The following is a 20356-nucleotide window of genomic DNA, read 5'->3' as shown; positions in this document are numbered from 1 at the left end:
AACGTGGGTTGACACTGACTCCCCAAGGCCGCGGTGCACAAGGGGTGGGATGTGCACGTGCCTCTGGAGCCGAGGGGGCTCCGTTCCTCAGGCTCAGCTGCCCTCCCAGCAGCTGGCAGAGGCACGGGCCCGTGCTGGGGGAGCCACAGGGCATCCGGCCCCCGGCACCAGGTCCCTGTGCAGCCTTCCCTTTCCTGTGGTGAATCACTGTTCACGGGCCCTGGGGACCCAGGCGTCCCTGGCTGGCCACAAACACTACCATTGTCATGGCAACCGGGCCTCCCCTTCCTCTTTCGCTGATTGATTTCACCGCATCGTCTCCCACACTGTGTCGGTTCCTAGATCTCGGCTTCTGACTCCGTGATTGACTTAACTCTCATTTCACATCCCCAAGAGGACCTCAGCCTCAGCACAACTGTCGCGGCCTGCACCCCAACCCCTCGGGCCTGCTCTGTTCCCTGGCGGCCCTGCTCCCTTCGCGGCGGGGCAGGCTGGGCACCCCCTGGGGCCTGGCACTTCTCTCAGGCTCAGGACCCCATCTCTCCTGCTGCCGTGGAGACCCCCTCCGCGCCAGGGCGGGACGTCCGCAGGACCAAGGGAGGTGGCCTCTGGAGGAGACCTTCGGGTGCTGGCGCCACCTGCTGGCCAGGGCAGGGATGGCAGCCGTGTCCAGGCCACAACTGAATGGCAAAAGGTCCCAGGTGTGTGTGCTTTTCAGAGGCATTGATCCACCTCATTCATTCATTCATTCATTCACAAGCATTTACTCAGTACCATCTGTCCCCCAAAAGGCTCTTTCCTCAGGAAGCATGTCACTCGAAGGGCAGCTCAGGATGCCAGGGAGCGGTGGAGCCAGCAGCACCTGACCCGATCTGCAGGTGTGGGGCAGGCCTCCCTGAGGAAAAGACTGAGCTGAGTCCTGAATAATAGCACCGACATTTATTAGGCACTTTCTGCATACCAGACACTATGTCAGTCTTTTACCTGCCTCTGCCCACTAATGGCACAACAATCCCGTGAGGTAATTGCTACTATTAGGCTGGTTTTATAGCTGGCGGAACAAGCTGGGAGCCCTGAGTGAGCTTATTTGCATGGGGCTCACAGGTAGGAGGCCGCGCAAGGCCCGCCCACCTTCAGGCGGCTCCTGGAGCCAGGCAGGCGGAAAGGGAGAGGTGGGAACTGCAGGCCCAGAAACCACAGGCCGAGAGGACAGAGGGGACAGATGGGCTAGGCGGCAGGAGAGGCAGGGAGGGGGATGATGAGGGCTTAGAGGGAAAGGAGGCAGCAGCTGGGTCAGAGGTCAAGTAAGAATGAAGCAGACCAGGGGCCAGGCAGGGTGGGGAGGCAGGCATAGCAACACAGGGCAGCCGGGGTGGGGGGGTGCCCCCTGGACATGGCTCTGACCACCAGGTCCTGGGCCAGCCACACTAGGCTGGAGAAGTCTGTGAGACCGCCTGGGGGAAGACGTGGGGCCCCAGGCAGCCTGCAGGCTGACCTCTGACCTCCAGTCCCTGGGGAACCTGTGCAGGGAGCTGGAGGTGGCTTGCAGTACTGGCAAGAGCCCCGGTGTTCACCCTTCCATCAGCCATGGTGAGAGCCCACGCCGCGGGAGCTGGCGTCCGCCACACACCCGGCTCCCCCGCCACCCAGAGTTGGTAAAGGTTTCCCGGCACAGCCACGTCCCTCCCTCTCCTCGCCCCACTTCTCAGAAGAGGAAACTGGGGCCCAGAGGCAGGGAGTGACTCGTTCATTCGGCACCACTCGGCCGGTCTCTCCCTTTCACTCATTCAGTCCTGCATTCACTCGGCCAATTTGTGTCGCGTGCCGGACCTGGGCTGGGCTTTGCGGAGAGACACAGCCCTGTCCTGGGAGCGCCAGCGACCTGGCACAGCCTGCAAGGCCTGGGAGTGGCTCAGGAGGCACCGTGGGCCAAGGACTTGCAAGGGGGTGGAGCCTGGGGGCCGCGGCACTCTCGGGGTGCGAGCCCACTGCGCCGCCCTGGGAGCCACTCGAGGGACAACCAAGCTCAGGTCTGAGGGGTGAGCAGGAAATGGCCCGGAAGAGGGAGAAGATTCGAGGCAGAGGGAAAAGCGCAGGCAAAGACCTGGAGGCTGGAAGGGGCCTGGCAGGAGCCCGAGGGCCACGCCCACTTCTCTGTGCCTGAGGGCAGGGGGCCGGCATGCAGCGGCTTCCCAGTTGTCAGCCCTGTCATTGAGTCAGCACCCAAACTGGGCAGGGAGCAACCCAGGGACAGATACACCAAGACAACGCAGGCAGCACCCCCTTAGGTATGAAAGGGCTGGGAGGGCCCAGGCCAGGGGGTGCGGCGGGGAGGGGCGACATGGAGCTGGGTGTGGGAATGGAGGTGGTGGTGGAGAAAACCAGGGGAGAAGGCGAGTGTCTGGGGAGGGGAGGGCGCGTTGGAGACGCATGGATGGACATGCACAAGCTCAAAACAACATACATTTATTGAGCACCTACTGTGTGCAGGATGCTGAGAACACAGGAGTAGGATCCGGTCTCTGGCCTCAAGGGGCTCCCAGGGTGCTGGGGAAAGAGAAGTATTAACCGTGACCAAAGAGCGTGAGCAAGGATACGAGACGCCGAAAGTAGGCGACATCTGAACGGAGTCCTGCAAAACGGACAAACGTCAGTCAGGTGAGGGGTGAGGGGAGAGGGAGCCGCAGGGGAGGGCAGTGCGGGCTGAAGCCTGAAAGGTGGCCCAGGTGGCTGGGGGTAGGGGAAGGACAGGGATGGGGGGGGGGCAGACCATGAAGGGCATTTTTTTTTTAAAGATTTATTTATTTGAAAGGCAGAGTTACAGCGGCTCAGAGAGAGAGAGAGAGAGAGAGATATCTTCCAACCACTGGTTCACTGCCCAAATGGCTGCAACGGCCGGAGCCTGCACCTATCCAAAGCCAGGAGCCAGGAGGTTCATCCAGGTCTCCCACATGGGTGCAGGGACCCAAACACTAGGGCCATCTTCTACTGGTTTCCCAGGCCATAGCAGAGAGCTGGATCAGAAGTGGAGCAGCTGGGACTCGAACCGGCGTCCATATGGGATGCCAGCACTGCAGACGGCAGCTTTACCCTCTGTGCCACAACGGTGGCCCTGAAGGGTATTTTTAAAATTGATTTATTTGAAAGATAGAGACTATCAGAGAGAGAGAGAGAGAGAGAGAGAGAGACGCCTTCCATGTGCTCTGCAAATGGCCACAATGGCCAGGGCTGGGCCAGGATACAGCCAGGAGCCTAGAACTCCATCCTGCTCTCCCACGTAGGTGCAAGGGCCCAAGGAGTTGAGCCATTCTCCGCTGCCTTAGCAGGGAGCTGGATTGGAAGTGGATCAAGCGGGACTTGAACTGGTGCTCATATGGGATGCTGGCCTTGCAGGCTGGTGGCTTAACCCGCTGAGCCGGCTCCCATGATCAGATTTTTTTAAAAAAAGATCTGTCTGGCCATGGTGGGGAGACTGAAGAGGGCAGGGGAGGCCAGAGCGGAGGCTGCTGCAGGGGGAATTGATGCTGGCACCAAGAGGCAGGAAGTTGGAGGGCTTGGGCGTGGCTAAGAGGATTGGATGGACGGGGCGGGAGGAAGTTAGGGCAGAGGGAGCAGTTACAGATGGCTCCAGATTTCTGGCTTGGGCAAGCAGGTGGAAGGTGATGTCATTCCCGGAAGCCACGGAAGCTGGGGGAGGAGCTGCTCTGGACTGCTGGGGACCGAGCCAGAAGGAAGAACGTGGGGCTCCTGGTCCCAAGCCAGCACCTGTTTTCCCTGTGGGAAGGCACAGAGACTTCAGGACGGAGGAAGAGGAAGGCAGGGATCGGGGCAGAGCCAGGGCACCAAGTGCTAGCACAACGGCTGGGCACGCCACGCCCCTTCTACACACCCACTTACAGCTCCCAACACCACCGCCCCTGCTCAGGCAGCAGCCTCCAACCTCGCTGCCCCTGCCTCCTGCTTTGCTTTGTCCTCTGTAGCGACCCTGGTGCCCCGGAAGAACTGTTTCCTGGCGCCTGCCCGCCCCCCTGGGTGTGTCCCGGTGCCCAGCACGGTACCTGGCACTGCCGCTGTCCTGAAAGGGACGGGTTACGCCCTCGTTGGGTAGTGGCTACTCTCACTCCCTTCGGAGCCGGGTCAGCTGGGCTCAGGTGTCTGGATGGTGTCTCCCAGGGCCAGTGTGAAGCCACTGAGGGGGACTCAGGGTGGCCTGGGGGCTGGCCAGAGGCATGGGCGTTCCCAGGGCTCCGCCTCTGGGGTTTTCATCCTACACCAGGAGGGCACCGGGAGCCTCATTGCCCCCCACATACTGGACGCCTCGCCAGGAGCCCAGGGCCAGGTGGAAGCCTGAGATGACACCTGAGGCGGTCGGGGCCGGGATGGGGGAGGCGCCAGGGCTGGGCAGAGAAGCACCTGGGCCCCAGGGTCAGTGCCCAGACAGATGTCCGGGTAATTGGCCTGCATCGCCACCTGGTGGCCAAGTGTCAAAAACGCCATTTCTCTAAACCAATCTCCTGCTGCCCTGGACGCAGGCAAGGGGCCACCCCCAGGCAGCAGGCCTCCCCAGCCACCACCCTCCCATGCTTGGCATTCAGCCCTCGGAACTCCTTCTATTCACCCTATCCGGGCAGCCTCCCAGGACCACACCAGCTTGAGCCATCCTTCTCTGTGGCCAGCCTCTGAGCACTCTGGGTGTCACTGTCTACCCCAGAGTCCCAGGCTCTGAAGTCAAAGCGCATTGGTTTTGGACTCTGGAGTCTCCCCATTTACCTGCTGTGAGACCTGGGAAAGTTACTTAACCTTTCTGAGCCTCAGGTCTCCGTGTTAAGCAGAGACAGCGAGCGATGGCACTGCTCACGGAGTTGTGAAGACAGTGCAATGACCCCGGGTTTGGGAAAGGCCAAGAAGAGAAACTTCTCGAATGCTGGGTCCCTGCCACGCACGTGGGAGACCCAGGTTGAGTTCCAGGCTCATGGCTTTGGCTTGGCCCAGCCCTGGCTGTTGCAGGCATTAGGGGAGGAAATGAGTGGATGAGAGCTCCCTGTCTATTGGTCTTTGTCTCTCTGCCTTTCAAATAAAAACGAGAGGCTGGCACCAAGCAGGCACTCAGGAAATGCAGGTCCCTTCCCGCCCTCTCTCTGACTTCCTCTTCCCGTTCCTGAGAAAGGAAGCGAGGGAAGAGGAGGCAGAAGGCAGCCCCCGGCGGCAGTTCGGGCCGTCTTCTCTGCAACAGGAGGCCACTAGGTGGCCGTGGACCTACTCGTCCACTCGTCCACTCACTCGCCTGCTCATTCATCGCACTTCCATTCTGCGCAGCGTATCCCCGGCTAGTACCCAGCACGGCGCCTGGCACAGAGAGGGCCTTGGAAAAATCCCTTGTTGTCTACCCCTCCCTGCCCCAAGAGAGCACCCAACCCTGGCTGGCACCAGGTGCCCTGCCCCCTCCCTCATCGCAGCCCGAAACCAGAGCTGGCGCCACTGGGTGAGGAATCTGGGGACCAACTGTCACGGCTCCAGTATCACTCGCCTCCTGGATGCCTGGGTCCAGCCCTGGGTCCCACAGAGGCCTTGTCAGCCAGCTGTCCTGGGGGGCCCCCCAGGGCTCCGCCCTCACCCCTTCTTAGCTGCTGTCTCCAGGGAGATCAGACAGTGCAGGGGACCTGGGAGGGGGAGTGCCGGGTCCTCCCAAGTGAAAAGCAGAGCTGTTTGTCTGTCCTGGTCCAAACCCCAGGCTGGGCCTGCAAGGCCCTGGGAGAGCAGGTGCACAACAGCAGACCCAGGCGACCTCCTGTCTCCTCCAGCCTCCGCACCCCACCCCACCCCCGGCCCCAAGGCCTATTTTGCCCTCACATTTAATCCTGCCCGGCCATGCCGTCTGGGTCACGTAGGCTGGTTTCTGTGTCATGGAGGGCAGTTTTCTCGTGAGGCCTACAGAATGTTACCCAATAGATCCTCGTTGGTTTAAATCAGCGAGGAGCTGAGTGTGTTCCAGCAAGAACTCGAAGCTGGCTGCACCCTCAGCAGGGCGGTTATACAGCAGTTCTATAGCAAGGCAGAACTCCCACCAGGAAGGGGTGCTAAGAAAAGAAGGTGGAGGGCCGGCACCGCAGCTCACTAAGCTAATCCTGCACCTGCGGCACCGGCACCCTGGGTTCTAGTCCCGGTGGGGGCGCTGGATTCTGTCCCAGTTGCTCCTCTTCCAGTCCAGCTCTCTGCTGTGGCCCGGGAAGGCAGTGGAGGATGGCCCAGGTGTTTGGGCCCTGCACCCGGAGACCAGGGAGAGGCACCTGGCTCCTGGCTCCTGGCTTCGGATCGGCACATAGTGGCCATTTGGGGGGGTGAACCAACGGAAGGAAGACCTTTCTCTCTTCTCTCTCTCTCACTGTCTAACTCTGCCTGTCAAAAAAGAAAAGAAGGTGCAGAACCCCACAGAGCCGGGAGAGGGGAGGCCCAGCACAGCGGACACTATCCCTTGTGGGGACGGCCTCCCACTCCCACCTACCCTAGGGGTTCTGAGAATGAGGCTGGGGGGATACCCCGGTCCCTGGACCTGCAGGGCTTACACAACGCTAACAGGTGCTCAGGGCTGCTCACAGGGGCCCAAGCACTGGGGGCGGCTCCTGTCCCCTGGCCTCCACAGGCCCATGTGGGTGCGCAGAGACACAGCCCGAGCCGACAGCCCTTCCACAAGCGTGTGAAATGATCAATTTATTTTTTGGTGCAAAAGTTTTGAAATGCACACACACTCTCTTCATACTACGCATTTGCTATGACCTTTCTAAAGACTCCTCACAGGCACGGGTTTCCAAATTGTCTGCACCAAAACACAGCTTACCTTTCCCCCATGAACTTCCACCTTTCCGTTCCATTCTCTGAGGTGTGAAGCCAGGTGTGTGTGTGTGTGTGTGTGTCTTCAGAGATAGACAGGGTTCACCTGTGGCCCCCTGCAGAACGGGTTATTTTTGGAATCACCTGCAGTTTGTTTGGGATGATCTATTTCAGCAGGTCTAGGCCTAGAATTGACTCATGATAGCTCAGCACCTCCCAGTGCCTGGCACATCCTGAGAGCTCCCTGGGACGAGGTTGGCTTGAATGAATGACTGAATGACTGAACACCATCTGGCTAAAGCCACTGCCAGGAAACCAGCACCGGCTGAACCCCGGCCGCGAGCCAGGCCTGGTGCTAGGGACTGGGTGTATTATTCCCACCTTCCAGATGAGGTCACTGAGGCCCAGCAGCAATAAATGGGGCTCCTGCCTCCCTGACCACGAAGCTTTGAAAATGCAGTTACAGTCTGGGTGGGGCTTTGTGCGGGGTGCTGGGTGGCCAGGGCGGGGGACAGGGATCCAGCTCAGAGCTATGGTCCCCGAGAGGCCAGCTCTGCCACCTGCGCACCCTCCCGGGCACAGGAGCGCTGGTTCCGGCCTTCGGCTGCCACTGCCCCAATTCAGGACTGGGTGGCTGCAGACAGAAGCCCAGGAGGGGGTGAGGGCGCCGTCCCTGGACCAAGGAGGCCATCAGCCTCAGGGCAGAGCGGAGGACGGCCTGCTACCCGTGGGACCCAGCTCCTGAAGGTGGCCACCCTAAGACAGCAGCTGGACACTGCAGGTGACGCTCCGCGAGCTCACACACACATCCTGCCCCCCAAGAGGCCGGTCACAGCTGTCTCAGTGGGACCCTGAGGGCGGACATGAAGGTTCCCCGGGGGCTGAGGGATCCGCGCCCTGCACCCCCATGGCTCGGCCTTGGCCTGCCCCTTCCAGGTTCAGCAGCAGGGCCCCCTTCCCACACACTGGCTCCTGCCCTTTGTTTTCCTCCACAGCCAAATCCCCACGGCTTCTTTGGTCATTAACCTCCCGCTTTAATTAGCTTACTTTGGGGGAGGGAAGCAGAGGCAGGGCAGAAGCCAGGGGTGGGCGTCTTCCTGGCGGGGAGAGGGAGGCTCCATCCAGCTGCTGGTGGCCCCCAACAAGGCCTGGTGCACAGGAAGTCCCGGGCCACTCGCTGCTGTTTCTGTTCATGGGAAAAGTCACCTGGTGCACAAAGTGGGGGCTTCCCCAGTGTGGGGGGGCAGCAGGTTCCTCCAACCCAGGCTCCTGGGGCAGACAGTGCAGGGGGCAAGGCTCCCCACCCCCACCCCACGCTTTCTTGCTCCACGGGGCAGCACCCAGTCCCATTGCAAGGTTTGTGGTTAATCTTAGGTTAAATCTCCGATCCAGGGGGCCGGCTCCCCCACTCCGGGTTGAGGCTCTCTGGCCCCTGGAAAGAGCAAGAGCGCTACAATGTGCCAACCCCTACCCCCCGCTTAGATCCCCAGCTCAGGCGCTCCTTGTGCAAATTCACTCTTTCCAAGAATCAATTTAGGGAACTGGATTGAACAGCTCAGCCCCCCCTGGCCTCCCAGCGCCACATCTATGTGGTCATCTGATCCGTTCCCCTGCCTCCAAGCAAGACTTTTAATTTCACAAGCGGCGGATTTTCGGTTTCCAAGGCACTCCGTAAAAAGGACACCTTCCCCACTGTGGTTCACCTACCCATACTCCTAAAACTGCTCTGGGAAGTTCTTCCTAAGATCTGACCCCAAGCTCTCCAGCTGCAGTGACCGTCTTTCCACTGGGAAATGCCCAGGCCTAAGGAAGATGACAAAGGCACGGCTGAACGTTCGGGGTAAGGCGAGAAGACAAGACCGCATCACACAGCAGCTTCCCCGGAATCCCAGCGGGCCGATTCGAGCCTTACAACTTCTCTCATCGTCACCGAATTTCCAGAGTCAGAGGGGCCGGGCCGAGTTCTCGGCAGAGAGACGGGCGAAGCCGAGTGCAATGCCGGCCGGGGCTAAGGAGCAAGGCACCCCCACACTGTATGCTTGGCCCACGCCTGGAGGGAGCCTGGCTCTCCTCCCCGCTTCCGTCCCACCCGAAGCTCAGAGCCCTCACCCCACGCCGGTCAGGCCGGACACACACTTCTCCCGCCGCCGCCCGCTCGGCGCCCCCCACGCTCTCCCTCCGCGCCCCCTCCAGCGCCCGCCAGGACGGGAACTAACTCACCTCCCAGCCAGCGCCTCTGAGATCTCCGAGACTGGGGGCGGGGTGGGGGGGAGGGGAGCCGGCTCGCGGCGTAGGGGCGAGGGGACCCCGTCCCTCGCCCCGCGCTCCCCCCATCGCGGCTGCGGCTTTGTCTGCTCTGCCTGGAGCCGCTCCCTGCGGCCCGAAGCGGGGATCCACTCGGCGGGAGCGGGAGGGGGAGCGGCGAGGGAGCGCGGCGGGAGGGGGCGCGGGAGAGGTACCGCCGCAGTGACCGCGGCGGGGCCCGCTCCCCGCCCCCTGCCCTCTCATTACCATAAGAAAGGGGGCCCGGGCCCGGGCCGGCTCGGGTGGGAGAGGGTCTCGGGGTGGGGTGAGGGGGGGCGCGCTGCAGGAGCCGTTTCTCAAACGCCTTCCGTTCCCGCACACTGTCCCCTGTCCCCGAACCGGCCCCTTACAAAGATTAGGGACCTCGACTCCCACCCCCACCCCCACCTCCCCCGCGTAGCCTCCGAGCCGCGGGTAGGGACCGAAGGGCACAGCCCCATCCTCCTCGGGTCAAGGAATTCGTCCCCGCGCCCCCGAGGGCGGGAAACTACAACTCCCGGCATGCCCCGGGCGCCCCCGGCGCGCCCCCCTCCCGTCAGTTCCATGCTGCTCCATCCAGTTCATTTAAAACAAAAGAGTTTGAGCGCTGGAAGGGGCTGGGCTCTATTGGGGGCCACTGAGCGCCGCTCCAGGACTGGGGCCCGGTGCGGGAGCCCGAGGGGGGCGTCTGGACGGCGGAGGCTAGAGGCTCCCGGGTCCGAGGCGGGAGGGGTGGGGGCAGAGATCCCGCAGCCCCCCGCCCCCCGTCACCCCCGGAGAGGAGAGGAGATCTGCTTTCTTGGTTTTTGCTTCTCTTTCCCCCCACCCCCACCCCGGGGGCTGGGGCAAGGGGAGTCGGGTTACAGGGTGTTTGGGGAGGGGGGCTTAGGGGGAGGGTCTATCTTTCCATCTCGCTTTCTTCCCCCCTCCCCAGTTCTTTGTTCCCCCTCCCCACACACCCCCTCCTCTCCTCTCCCCTCCCCTCCTCGCTTCTCTTTTCCCTTCCACCACCTCTCTCTCTCCCTCTCTCCCCCAGCTTTTGTTTCGCCATGCCTAGTCTAGTGGTATCTGGAATAATGGAAAGAAATGGGGGCTTTGGAGAACTAGGATGTTTCGGGGGAAGCGCTAAGGACCGAGGGCTGCTGGAGGACGAGCGCGCCCTTCAGCTGGCTCTCGATCAACTCTGCCTCCTGGGTTTGGGGGAGCCCCCCGCCCCCACGGCGGGCGAGGACGGGGGAGGCGGGGGGGGCGGCGCCCCCGCGCAGCCGGCCGCCCCCCCGCAGCCGGCCCCGCCGCCGCCGCCGCCGGCGCCCCCGGCCGCCCCGACGGCGGCCCCCGCGGCGCAGACGCCCCAGCCCCCCACCGCCCCCAAAGGGGCGAGCGACGCCAAGCTCTGCGCTCTCTACAAAGAGGCCGAGCTGCGCCTGAAGGGCAGCAGCAACACCACGGAGTGTGTACCCGTGCCCACCTCTGAGCACGTGGCCGAGATCGTGGGCAGGCAAGGTAAGCTGGCGCCGGGACCCCGGAGAGGGACCGAGGCGGGGGGCACGCGGCCCCAGCGCGGAAAGTTCATTTCTCCCCTGCTCGGCCCGCCTCTGACTCGGTCCCTTCCCCACAAAGGGGGACCCGCCCCCTACCCTGATTTCCAAGTGCCACAAAGTTCCCCGCTAGCCCCAGTCGGGACGGTTCTTCAGGTCTCCCTCCCCCAGGGCTCTGCCCTTAGACAAAGAAATATCCTCGCCCTGGGAGAGGGAAAGGGGAGGGGGACTGGTTTCCCAATCCAGGGAGGCTGTCCGGAGGGGGTGTCTACTCCTGGCCGTACAGAAAACGCTCGGAAGGTGCAGAGCTACCGGGAAGCCCCTACTCTGGTATCTGCTGGTAGGTTGGGGAGGGGACACCCCTGGGAGCCCCCCACAATCCAGTTGCCCGGAGTTACAGACTTTAAGGGGAGACCTGGCCCGGGGAAGCCGGACTGAGTATCTGTCTCTTTGTTGGGCTGAGTGTAGGAATGGAAGGGGGTGTGGCTCAGGGGAGGGTCCCAGCCGGGGAGAGAAGCAGAGAGGGGGACCGCTGGGAAGAGGGGGTCCTGTGGTTACCCACACACCAAAGTTACATGATCTGTAGGGTTCTGGAAGGGGTGTCTCCAAGGAAGTGCCGCGTCCTGCCCTGGACCTCTCCTTCTCCCTCTCTGGCTTTTGTTCTGGGCTGGCCGCGGCCTGGGGCCCACAGGCCTGGAGAGGGGTCTCTGGCCGTGAGAGAGTAGGACAGGGCCGAGGGGGCTAGGCTGAGGGGGCGAGAACCCTTCACCTGGAAATTTGGTGGAGAGCGTGTGTCTGGATGTGTTGGGTGGATGTAGATTAATCCAGCGTAGTGTGTCTGATACCACACCCTCCTCAGCTCCAGCATCCCTGGGTGGGCGGGTGGGTGGGTGGGGGTGTTGGTGAGGGTCCAAGTTGAGCAGACAGGATCTTGGGGACCCTTCCCTCTTCTGCTTCCCAAAGGGGCGTGGGGGGCGGGATTTGGAAATTGTGAAGGGGCTGGGCTGGGGAGGGGTGGGGTGGGGGAGGAGCATGTCCCACAGTGGGGAACAATAGAGGAGCTGCATTCCGGCTGGGAGTGAGGGAGGAGGCCGGCTCCCCGCGGAGGAAATCGGAGGCGGGCCAGGGGGGCCCCTGCTCCACATCCCACCTCTTCCACTGGGAGCGCTGGGGCTTAGGGGGATTTCTCCCGGAGAGCCAGACCGGAGGAGGGGAGATGCCACTCCCTGGCACAGCCCCCCGGTCCCCCTGGGGCGCTCCATCTCCTGAGATGGACGATTTAGAAAGTTGGGTTTGCTCTTGTTGGTGGAAACTGGGGGATCCGGAGCCCTGGAATTGGGTGGGGATGCTGGTGTCTCTTCTTGGGTGTGGGGGTGTCTTGGGAGGCCCGGGGATTTCATGGGCCTCCGCATCAGACGGGCCTGTCCCCGTAAGAGTGGGGGGCTTTCTCCCACTCAGAGGAGAGGAGCGGGCCCCCTGGTTCCTTAAGTAAAGGAAAGTCCTCCCCGTCTCACCCCCTCCTGCTGCCGCCGGGCTGCTGCTCCTCTATTTGACCTCTAAGAAGGTGAAGCCCAGTGGGGTCTGAACCCAGGGCCAGGCCCACCCCAGTGCCTTTCTCCTTAGTCTCACACCCTGGCCTGTCCTCGTCACCGCGACCCCCAACCCCAGAGGCAGCGTGCCCCCACTGAAGTTCATGCACCCCAAACTTAGCGCCAGAGCCCTGGTGCCCAGCAGACCACATGTGAGTAGAGTGGAAGGGGGGGACTTCAACACTCCCCCACCCTGCACACCTCTTAACCGTCTCACCGCCACGACTGCCATTCAGGCGGCAAGGATGGGGGCTTGACAACAGGTAGGACTTCCTTGCCAGGAAGCCCCAAGACAAAGGGGGCGGAGCAAATCCTCCTTCCTGAGGTCCACTAAAGGTGGGGAGAGCTGCCCCACCCCCCAACCTGCTAGGGTTGGAGAAGAGGCCATCTGGAGTGCAGGGAGGACAGGACAAGTGACTCAGCTCAGGTCAACGTTGGAGGTGTGGGGCAGAGTGGGAAAAATGGCACCTGGGGTTTGCACAGGTGGTGGGGGTGGCCAGACCGTGAGTGGGGCGTTGTGCCTGAGGTGCTGCGACCGGGAATGGGGCAAAAGTTGTGGGCGTTTGTGGGAATGCGGGCTGCGCGGCCGGTGGATGGCGGAGGGGTGCGCACGGTCGGCACACAGGGACTCCTGGACCTTGTGAAGGTGTCCGCCGGGCTGGCCCCACAAGCATTGTGAGGATGAAGGCACCTAGTGCCTTGGCCGATCTGAGGTGCCTGTGCGCAAACTCACACGCGTGTGGCCGGTGCTTGGAGAGGGTGTATGGCTCCCAGGCTCCAGCGATGATGGCCAGGGAGGGGGCTGTGGGGAGGGAGAAGGAGGCCAGTCCAGGCAGCCACCGAGGGCTGCAGCCCTTGGAGCCTGTGTGGCTGCCCCGGCCTCCCTCGCTCTTCTCGCTCTCCTTCTCCCTCTTTGTCTCTCTTTGTCTCGCTTTTCTTCTTTCTCTTTCTGCCTCTGTCCCCAGCCGCCCAGCTTGAACCCACTCCTAGTTCAGAGCAGGACTGTGGGTCCAGAAGAGCCTCTGGCTCCTCCTGCCCAGCCCCCGGCTCAGCTCAGCCCTCCTTCTCCCCGAGGACCTAGGGATGGGGGTGACAGGGTTGGGTGCTGCGCCTCACCCATGATTTTATCTTCATACTCCTCCTTTCCCCTTGAAATTCTGGCTGTGAGACCCTTCCCACTGTCCCCTGCTCCACCACTTGCTGCAAACTCCTTATGGATTTGGGGTCGCCGGGAAGGGGGACTACTGGGTGGGAGGCATGGTGGGGGCAGGTCATAGATCAGACGCACAGCGCCAGTTCCCGCGTCGACCCTTTAATGAACGGATGTCCAATGCCGAGTGGACTGTGGGATTACCAAGTGCACTAGGGTTCACAGGAAAGGTCAGGGGGGTGACAGATGGGGGAGGGGTAAGCGATTGGAAGTTTGTGAGGAGCTAGGGAATCAAAAGACATTGAGGGAGCAGCAGCGGCATGGGGGTGGGGCACCGGGGAGTTAGTAATAGATTTGAAGCGAGCAGCTTCTCTGGGAGGGTCAGTGATTATTTGGGGGTTTCCAGAAGTGATTGGATTTGGAGGGCTCTGAATAGGACACCAGGGAGAGCCGTACATTAGGAAATCTGTGGTTGATAGAGACATGGAGTAAACAGCTGAGCGAGCCCCCCCCCCCCCACCGCGGGTTGTTCAGTGGGGCTGCGGTGAGGGGGACCCGTGTGTGTGGTGGTTCATCCTTTTGAGCTTCTGTCTCTGCACCCCCTCCCCGCCCTAATCCAGGCTGCAAGATTAAGGCTCTGAGGGCCAAGACCAACACCTACATCAAGACGCCCGTGCGGGGCGAGGAGCCAGTGTTCATGGTGACCGGGCGCAGGGAAGACGTGGCCACGGCCCGGCGGGAAATCATCTCAGCCGCTGAGCACTTCTCCATGATCCGCGCCTCGCGCAACAAATCGGGCGCCGCCTTCGGAGTGGCCCCTGCCCTGCCTGGCCAGGTGACCATCCGTGTGCGAGTGCCCTACCGCGTGGTGGGGCTAGTGGTGGGCCCCAAGGGGGCGACCATCAAGCGCATCCAGCAGCAGACCAACACGTACATCATCACGCCCAGCCGTGACCGTGATCCAGTGTTCGAGATCACCGGGGCCCCGGGCAACGTGGAGCGCGCGCGCGAGGAGATCGAGACGCACATCGCCGTGCGCACGGGCAAGATCCTCGAGTACAACAACGAGAACGACTTCCTGGCCGGCAGCCCCGACGCGGCGCTGGACAGCCGCTACTCAGACGCCTGGCGGGTGCACCCGCCCGGCTGCAAACCCCTGTCCACCTTCCGGCAGAACAGCCTGGGCTGCATCGGCGAGTGCGGAGTGGACTCGGGCTTTGAGGCCCCGCGCCTGGGCGAGCAGAGCGGCGACTTTGGCTACGGCGGCTACCTGTTTCCGGGCTATGGCGTGGGCAAACAGGATGTCTACTACGGCGTGGCCGAGACTAGCCCCCCGCTGTGGGCGGGCCAGGAGAACGCCACGCCCACCTCCGTGCTCTTCTCGTCCTCCTCGTCGTCCTCCTCCTCCGCCAAGGCCCGCGCAGGGCCGCCTGGCGCGCACCGCTCCCCCGCCGCCTCCGCAGGCCCCGAGCTGGCCGGACTCCCGAGGCGCCCGCCCGGAGAGCCGCTCCAGGGCTTCTCCAAGCTTGGGGGCGGCGGCCTGCGGAGCCCCGGCGGCGGGCGGGATTGCATGGTGTGCTTTGAGAGCGAAGTGACTGCCGCCCTGGTGCCCTGCGGACACAACCTGTTCTGCATGGAGTGCGCAGTACGCATCTGCGAGAGGACGGATCCGGAGTGTCCCGTCTGCCACATCACAGCCACGCAAGCCATCCGAATATTCTCTTAAGCCCCCTGCCCTGTGCTTCCTGGGCCCACTCCCCGGAGGCCCGTCCTGGACTGTTTTCCGGAAGGGCCTTTGAGAAATCGGTGGAATTTTCGGGACAAGGTGCTTAGAGATGCTCGCGCTCGTTGGGGCGGGGGTGGGGGTGGGGGGAGGGCAAGGGAGGCGGGGGTGGCCAGAGGGTGGGCCACTTTCAGAGCCTCTGGTCACCCTGTCCTGGGAAGACCGGGAGAGGGGCCAGACCGAAAATTTTACTAGAGTTACAACTCTTATACCTCAACACACCCTTAAATCTGGAAGCAGCTGAGAGAAACTTTTTTATTTGCCAGAGGTAGCCGCTAAGGCGTCCGGACCCCTTCTGCCCACCTCCCCGCCGGTGTGTCGCCCTGCTCCTTGCTCGGAGGTGGGGGCGGGGAAGGGGAGAAGGAGGACCACCATCTGCAGCCAGAGGTGCTCTTCCGGGTCCCCCAGTCCTCTGGTCCTGCCCTCGGGCCACTCCACCTGACCCTTTAGTCCCACCCCCACCCCCACATCCTGTTTGGGAACCTGTTGTGGAGTTTCCCACAGGGAGAAGGGGTTGGGGCCCTCTCCGAGGTCTGCAGAGATCTTCTGGGGGGCGGGGGAGAAGCACGTCCATCAATCAAGGGCTCAGAATCCCTCGGCCCCTCAAAGCTGGGCTAGAGGAGCCTGAAGGGGGCGCTCGCTCTGCCCCCGGGACTCCTCTGTCCTTTCCTTTTCCTGTGGCTCCCTTTTCTACCCCTCGGTGGCTGCCACCCCCAGCCCTATCCTGCTCCTTTGCTTTATTTTTCCTCCTGCCCCTTCCAGTCCAGCTTTGGGGACGCCCTCTCCCCCCCACTTCTCCAAAGACACACCTTGAATTCTTGATGGAATGTACCCCTGTTCTCAGTAAGGATTCGAGGCGGGGGCTAACGCGGGGGTACTTAAAGGGTCACCCCCGCCTGCGTCATCCACGGGCATTATTGGAAGCAGTTCTGGGCTGTGGGAGAGGTGCGGCTTGGGCTGCCGCGGCGGGAGGAGAATTGGGTGGAGGCGAGGGCTGCTCCTCCTGGCCTGCTCCCTGTACTGTTGAGACCCGGCAGAGCCTCTACCAAGTCCTCATCAGCATGCAAACCATGAAATCTCTGCCCCCCACCATTGTGGTGGAGGAGAGAGGCGGGGTCCTCAGAGAGGGGGCTGGCGGGGGCGGAGCAGGGCTAGGGTGCAGCAGGACCTGTTGTGAGGGTCGTGCACTGTTGAGGGGCCTGCACCTCTTTGCTGCTTCCCTACTGCTCCCCTGGGGCTGCCACCAGCCTCCCGACCTCCTGGTTCCGCTGGCCGGGCCAGGAGAGGGTGGGATGGGAGTCCCAGGGGTCCCAGGAGATCCTGTATATAGTGGAGTGGGGCCATTTGGAATCATCTCTGAGCACTTGGAGCTCGGAGGGTCCCACTTTCCCTGAATGGAGAAGGGGTGTGGGGATGGGGGTGCTGAGGGGGCTCCATCCTGCACTTCTCCCTGCTGTGAGTGAACTCCCCTCTCCTCAGCCTTTCCCTCCAGCCCGCCAGCCTGGGAGGGGAGAGGAAGGAGGTCCCAGCCTCCCTCCTTCCTGCCAACGTGAGCCATCCTGAGATGTCTGTACAATAGAAACCAAACCAAATGGGCACCCTGGGTCGCCAGGGGCGGGGTGGGGGGAGGGATGTCTGTCTGTCGATCCCCTCCCCCTCTCCACTCCTTACCCACTAAGGCAGAAGACTGTTAAGACTAGGGGCTCAGCAAATTCGATCCCACCCTTACCAATTGAGCCAAACCTAGAAACAAACACAAACCATGGAGTGAGAGACGAAATAGAGGAAAGAGAGAGTTTGAGAGGGAGCAAGATAGGCGACCAACATAGAGGAGAGAAAACAAAAATAGCAAAAAAAAAAAAAAAGCAGTTCTTTATAATTTAATATTCTATTTTAATAAAGGCGTTTATTACCATATAAATGTAGCAAAGAACCTGGGCTAATATGAAAAAAAAAAGACTTTTTATTAGGTAATTTATTATATGAAAAGGATATTTTATTTTATGATAAAGTGATCCTTAAAAAAATAAAAAAACTTTAGAAGGTTTAGAATATATGTAGGGAGAGAAGAAGAAAAAAATACATTTGTATTCAGAGTTAAATCTTAAAAAAAAAGTGTTTTTAATATATGTTCGGGTTTACGTTCCTTTTTTCCCCCACTTTTTTTTGGGGAGGAATGTCATTTGCTTTTCTTGGGGGAGTATCCTGGATGGATGGGGAGAGGGGCTGGGGGAACCTGGGCCCTTCTGGGGCCCTGCAGGGAGATTGGATTTCACTCTCTGGGCCCCCCTCCCTCTCCCCCTCCCCCTCAGGGGAGCCGGCAGAGCCAAACAAAGAAAGGGATTAAGGAGAAAGGAAGAAGCGGGAGGACCGGGGGATCCTGGGGTGCCCCCCCTCCTTGTGCCCTGTCCCAGGGCCAGTGAGGGGCGAAGAATCCAGAACAGGCCAGCAGGCCGCGGAGCCCTCAGACAAGTGTGAGATTTAAGAGAAATAGATTTTTTTTTTTTAACCAAAAATGAGAGAGAGTGAAGAAAGAGAAAGAGAAACCGAGGGGTTTAAAAGAAAAGAATACTACAAAATAATTATTAATAATAATAATAATAATTCAAATCTATTTCATATAATCCTAGAGAAAGAAAGAAAGAATTACTAGTTACTTAGTAGACGATATTCAAATAGCTTAAAGTTTAGTAGCGTTGAGGGCCCCGGGCTCAGTAGAATGTATAAAAATCGTATTGAACAGAAAAATAGAGAGAAATGGCGGAGTCCGCCCTGAGCCGCCCCATCTTCAGGTTGCAGGGCCGTTGTAGGTTGCTAGTTAAGACTGGGAGCTTCCACTCTGCTGGGGTTGATGTAAGAATCCTTGGAGTTAGAAATTGTAGGACAAATAGACGGGGCTCAGTTCCCAGGGTCTCTGTCAGCTCAATCAGGTGGGGACTGGGCCGGGCCTGCACACCCCGTAGTAGCGGGGGCCTGGCCGGCTCCCCCTTCTGCAGACGATTGTCCTCTCCTGATACCTCAGGGAGGATGGGGCCTGCAGTTCCAAGTCTCCCAGGCCAGCTTCTCCCAGGCCTGGCTGAGGAAGTCCTTCCTGAAGTGTAACTTCCATCCGCTTCGCTAGGGGCTGACTGGAAAGTCATTTCACACAGACCCCGACACGCACACACCCCCACCCCACCCCACCCCTGACCTCCTGGTGCTGTGAGAGCCTAGGAGGATCCAGCCCCCCTTCCGTGGCAGCAGCGGTGGGAGTGCCCATCTCAACTGTGCTGCTCCTATAAAGCCATAGGGTGCTCTACAGGTTTGCAAAGTGCTTTATTGTTGCTTTAGAAGTTAGATTGCAAGAAGGACTTCCTGGGGTAGAGTGGAGACGCTGACCATGAAGGCCTGGGAAAACAGGGTCCCCGCCCGGTCCCCGAAGGGTAGAGGCAGGGGAAGGGCACTGGACCTTGGGCGACCTCACCGCTAACTCCCCCTGTGAATGTTCAGGTAGGGGTCATCCATGGTGCCCTGGCCTGGGGGCACGTGGCCCTTCCCAGAGGAGATTGGGAAGCTTGGCTTTTGCATGTGGGAACTCAAGGTTTTTAAAGCACTTGCCTTCGACCCACGCCAGCTGGCAGTCCCATCAGGCCCTTCGCTCCTGGCCCCAGTGGTGAGGAGCCCCCCCCCCCCCCGCCAACGCCCTGGGCTCACCTGTTGGCAAGAGGCACCTGCTCCGATACACCAATGACTGCCATGTCCCTCCCTGCCCTAGACCCCAAACCCATCTCCCTCTCCCCAGCTCGCTCCTTGCACCCCACCCAGGGACAGGACTCCCCCTGCTCTTTTTGTCCTAGGAACCCCGCTAGTTTGGGATGGTAGCGTCTGGGGTGGGGAGGGCTTCCCCTTCCCCACTCGAGGGTGCGGGTGGGGTCGGGTGGGTGGGTGGAGACAGCCCTGGGGCAGGGGGGATGGTCTCTCCACTGTAGAAAGTAGAGTAGGATTGTGGTCAGACTTATAGTGAAGACACGAACAAATCCACCAAGGCAAAAGATTTTTCAAAAGCAAACTAAAGGCGGGAAATGAAACAGACCCATGAATAATCAAAGTGATGTTGCACAAAACGCAGAGAAACCAAGAAGGGGGAGGGTTAATGTATTAAATGTGCTATTAAGAACTTAATTTTATTAAAAGTATTATTACTTAAGGCCGTGTCTCTCCATGTGTCAGTCTGCGCCGGCTCTGGTGAGCCGGGAGCAGGTGCGCCGGGTCCGGGTCCGGGTCCGTGACTTGGGGCCTTCTCTGGTGTGTCTCGGGAACCCCTGTGGGAACTGAGCGCCCAGCCACCCTTGGGCTCCTGTTTGCTCCCTCCTCCTCCTCCTCCTCCTCCTCCTCCTCTCCTCCTCGCGGCTGGCATCCAAGGCCTTCTACCCTCCCCTCCTCGGCAGAGCAGGAGGGGGCGAGGCTGGGTGTAGCACCTCTTGGCTCCATGGAGGAAGAGCAGGAGACAGAGACCCTCCGCACTTACCTGCCATTGTCAACCCATCCCTCCTCAGGGCCAGGAAGAAACTGTTGAAGAAAGGATACTTCCTCCACCTTTGGGGCTTAAAACCCCCTGTGGAGCACGCACACTGCTGGCCCTGGCTCCCCCTTCTCCCCTGCACCCCCCCCCAGGCTCCTCCTCTTGCCCCTGGCATTGGAGTGACCTCAGTTCTTGGCATCAGGGCCCTGGGCACCAGATGGCGCCCGCCGATGATTTTCTTTGTCTCGCCTTCCAGATACCCCCTCCCCTCCACAGCGTCCTCCCTCCCCCACCTGCCCTGGGGGCTGGCAGAGGGAAGGGCGGCACCTCCTGCCCCCTTGGCACTGTCCCCAGACCACAGAACTCCCCAGGCAGCTGGCCCTGGGGAGTGAGTGTGTGTGTGTGTGTGTGCAGTAAGCAGGGTGTGGCGGAAGGCAGGGTTAGGGACTCAGGAGAGGGGCTCAAGTTGAAGGGGAGTCGGGACCAGGCATTGATACAAAACACGGCTTTATTGGGCCCTAGGGTGCACGGGGGTAGCAGATCACAGGGACCTGTGTGGAGGCGCGTGAAGACCTCAGGGCTCTGGGGATAGTGAGTTGGGAACCAGACACCCTGACTTCTAGAACGGAAGGGCAGGGAAAAGTCCCCGAACTGCGCTGGGGTGGGGGTGGGGAGAGGCCGAAG

The 20356-nt window shown here is 61.0% G+C and overlaps 1 protein-coding gene and 1 long non-coding RNA gene across 2 annotated transcripts; one reads left to right on the top strand and one right to left on the bottom strand.

Annotated features, from left to right (window-relative positions):
* Positions 1 to 760: 760 nt before the first annotated feature.
* LOC133760264 (uncharacterized) lies at positions 761 to 8888 on the bottom strand. The gene is made up of 3 exons (XR_009865963.1): positions 8536 to 8888; positions 2482 to 2547; positions 761 to 895 (listed from the first exon to the last, which is right to left on the bottom strand). It is a non-coding gene; the product is annotated as an uncharacterized LOC133760264 (long non-coding RNA).
* Positions 8889 to 9701: 813 nt separating this feature from the next.
* MEX3A (mex-3 RNA binding family member A) lies at positions 9702 to 15227 on the top strand. Its single transcript, XM_062193655.1, has 2 exons — positions 9702 to 10614; positions 14009 to 15227. The coding sequence occupies exons 1-2, from the start codon at positions 10161 to 10163 to the stop codon at positions 15112 to 15114; spliced, it is 1560 nt and encodes a 519-aa protein (XP_062049639.1). The 5' UTR covers positions 9702 to 10160; the 3' UTR covers positions 15115 to 15227.
* The last annotated feature ends 5129 nt before the right edge of the window (positions 15228 to 20356 follow it).

This window comes from Lepus europaeus, chromosome 5 (genome assembly GCF_033115175.1).
Source record: "Lepus europaeus isolate LE1 chromosome 5, mLepTim1.pri, whole genome shotgun sequence".
NCBI lineage: Eukaryota > Metazoa > Chordata > Mammalia > Lagomorpha > Leporidae > Lepus > Lepus europaeus.
The sequence above is the reverse complement of the archived record's forward strand: the minus strand, read 5'-3'. Positions and strand labels throughout refer to the sequence as shown.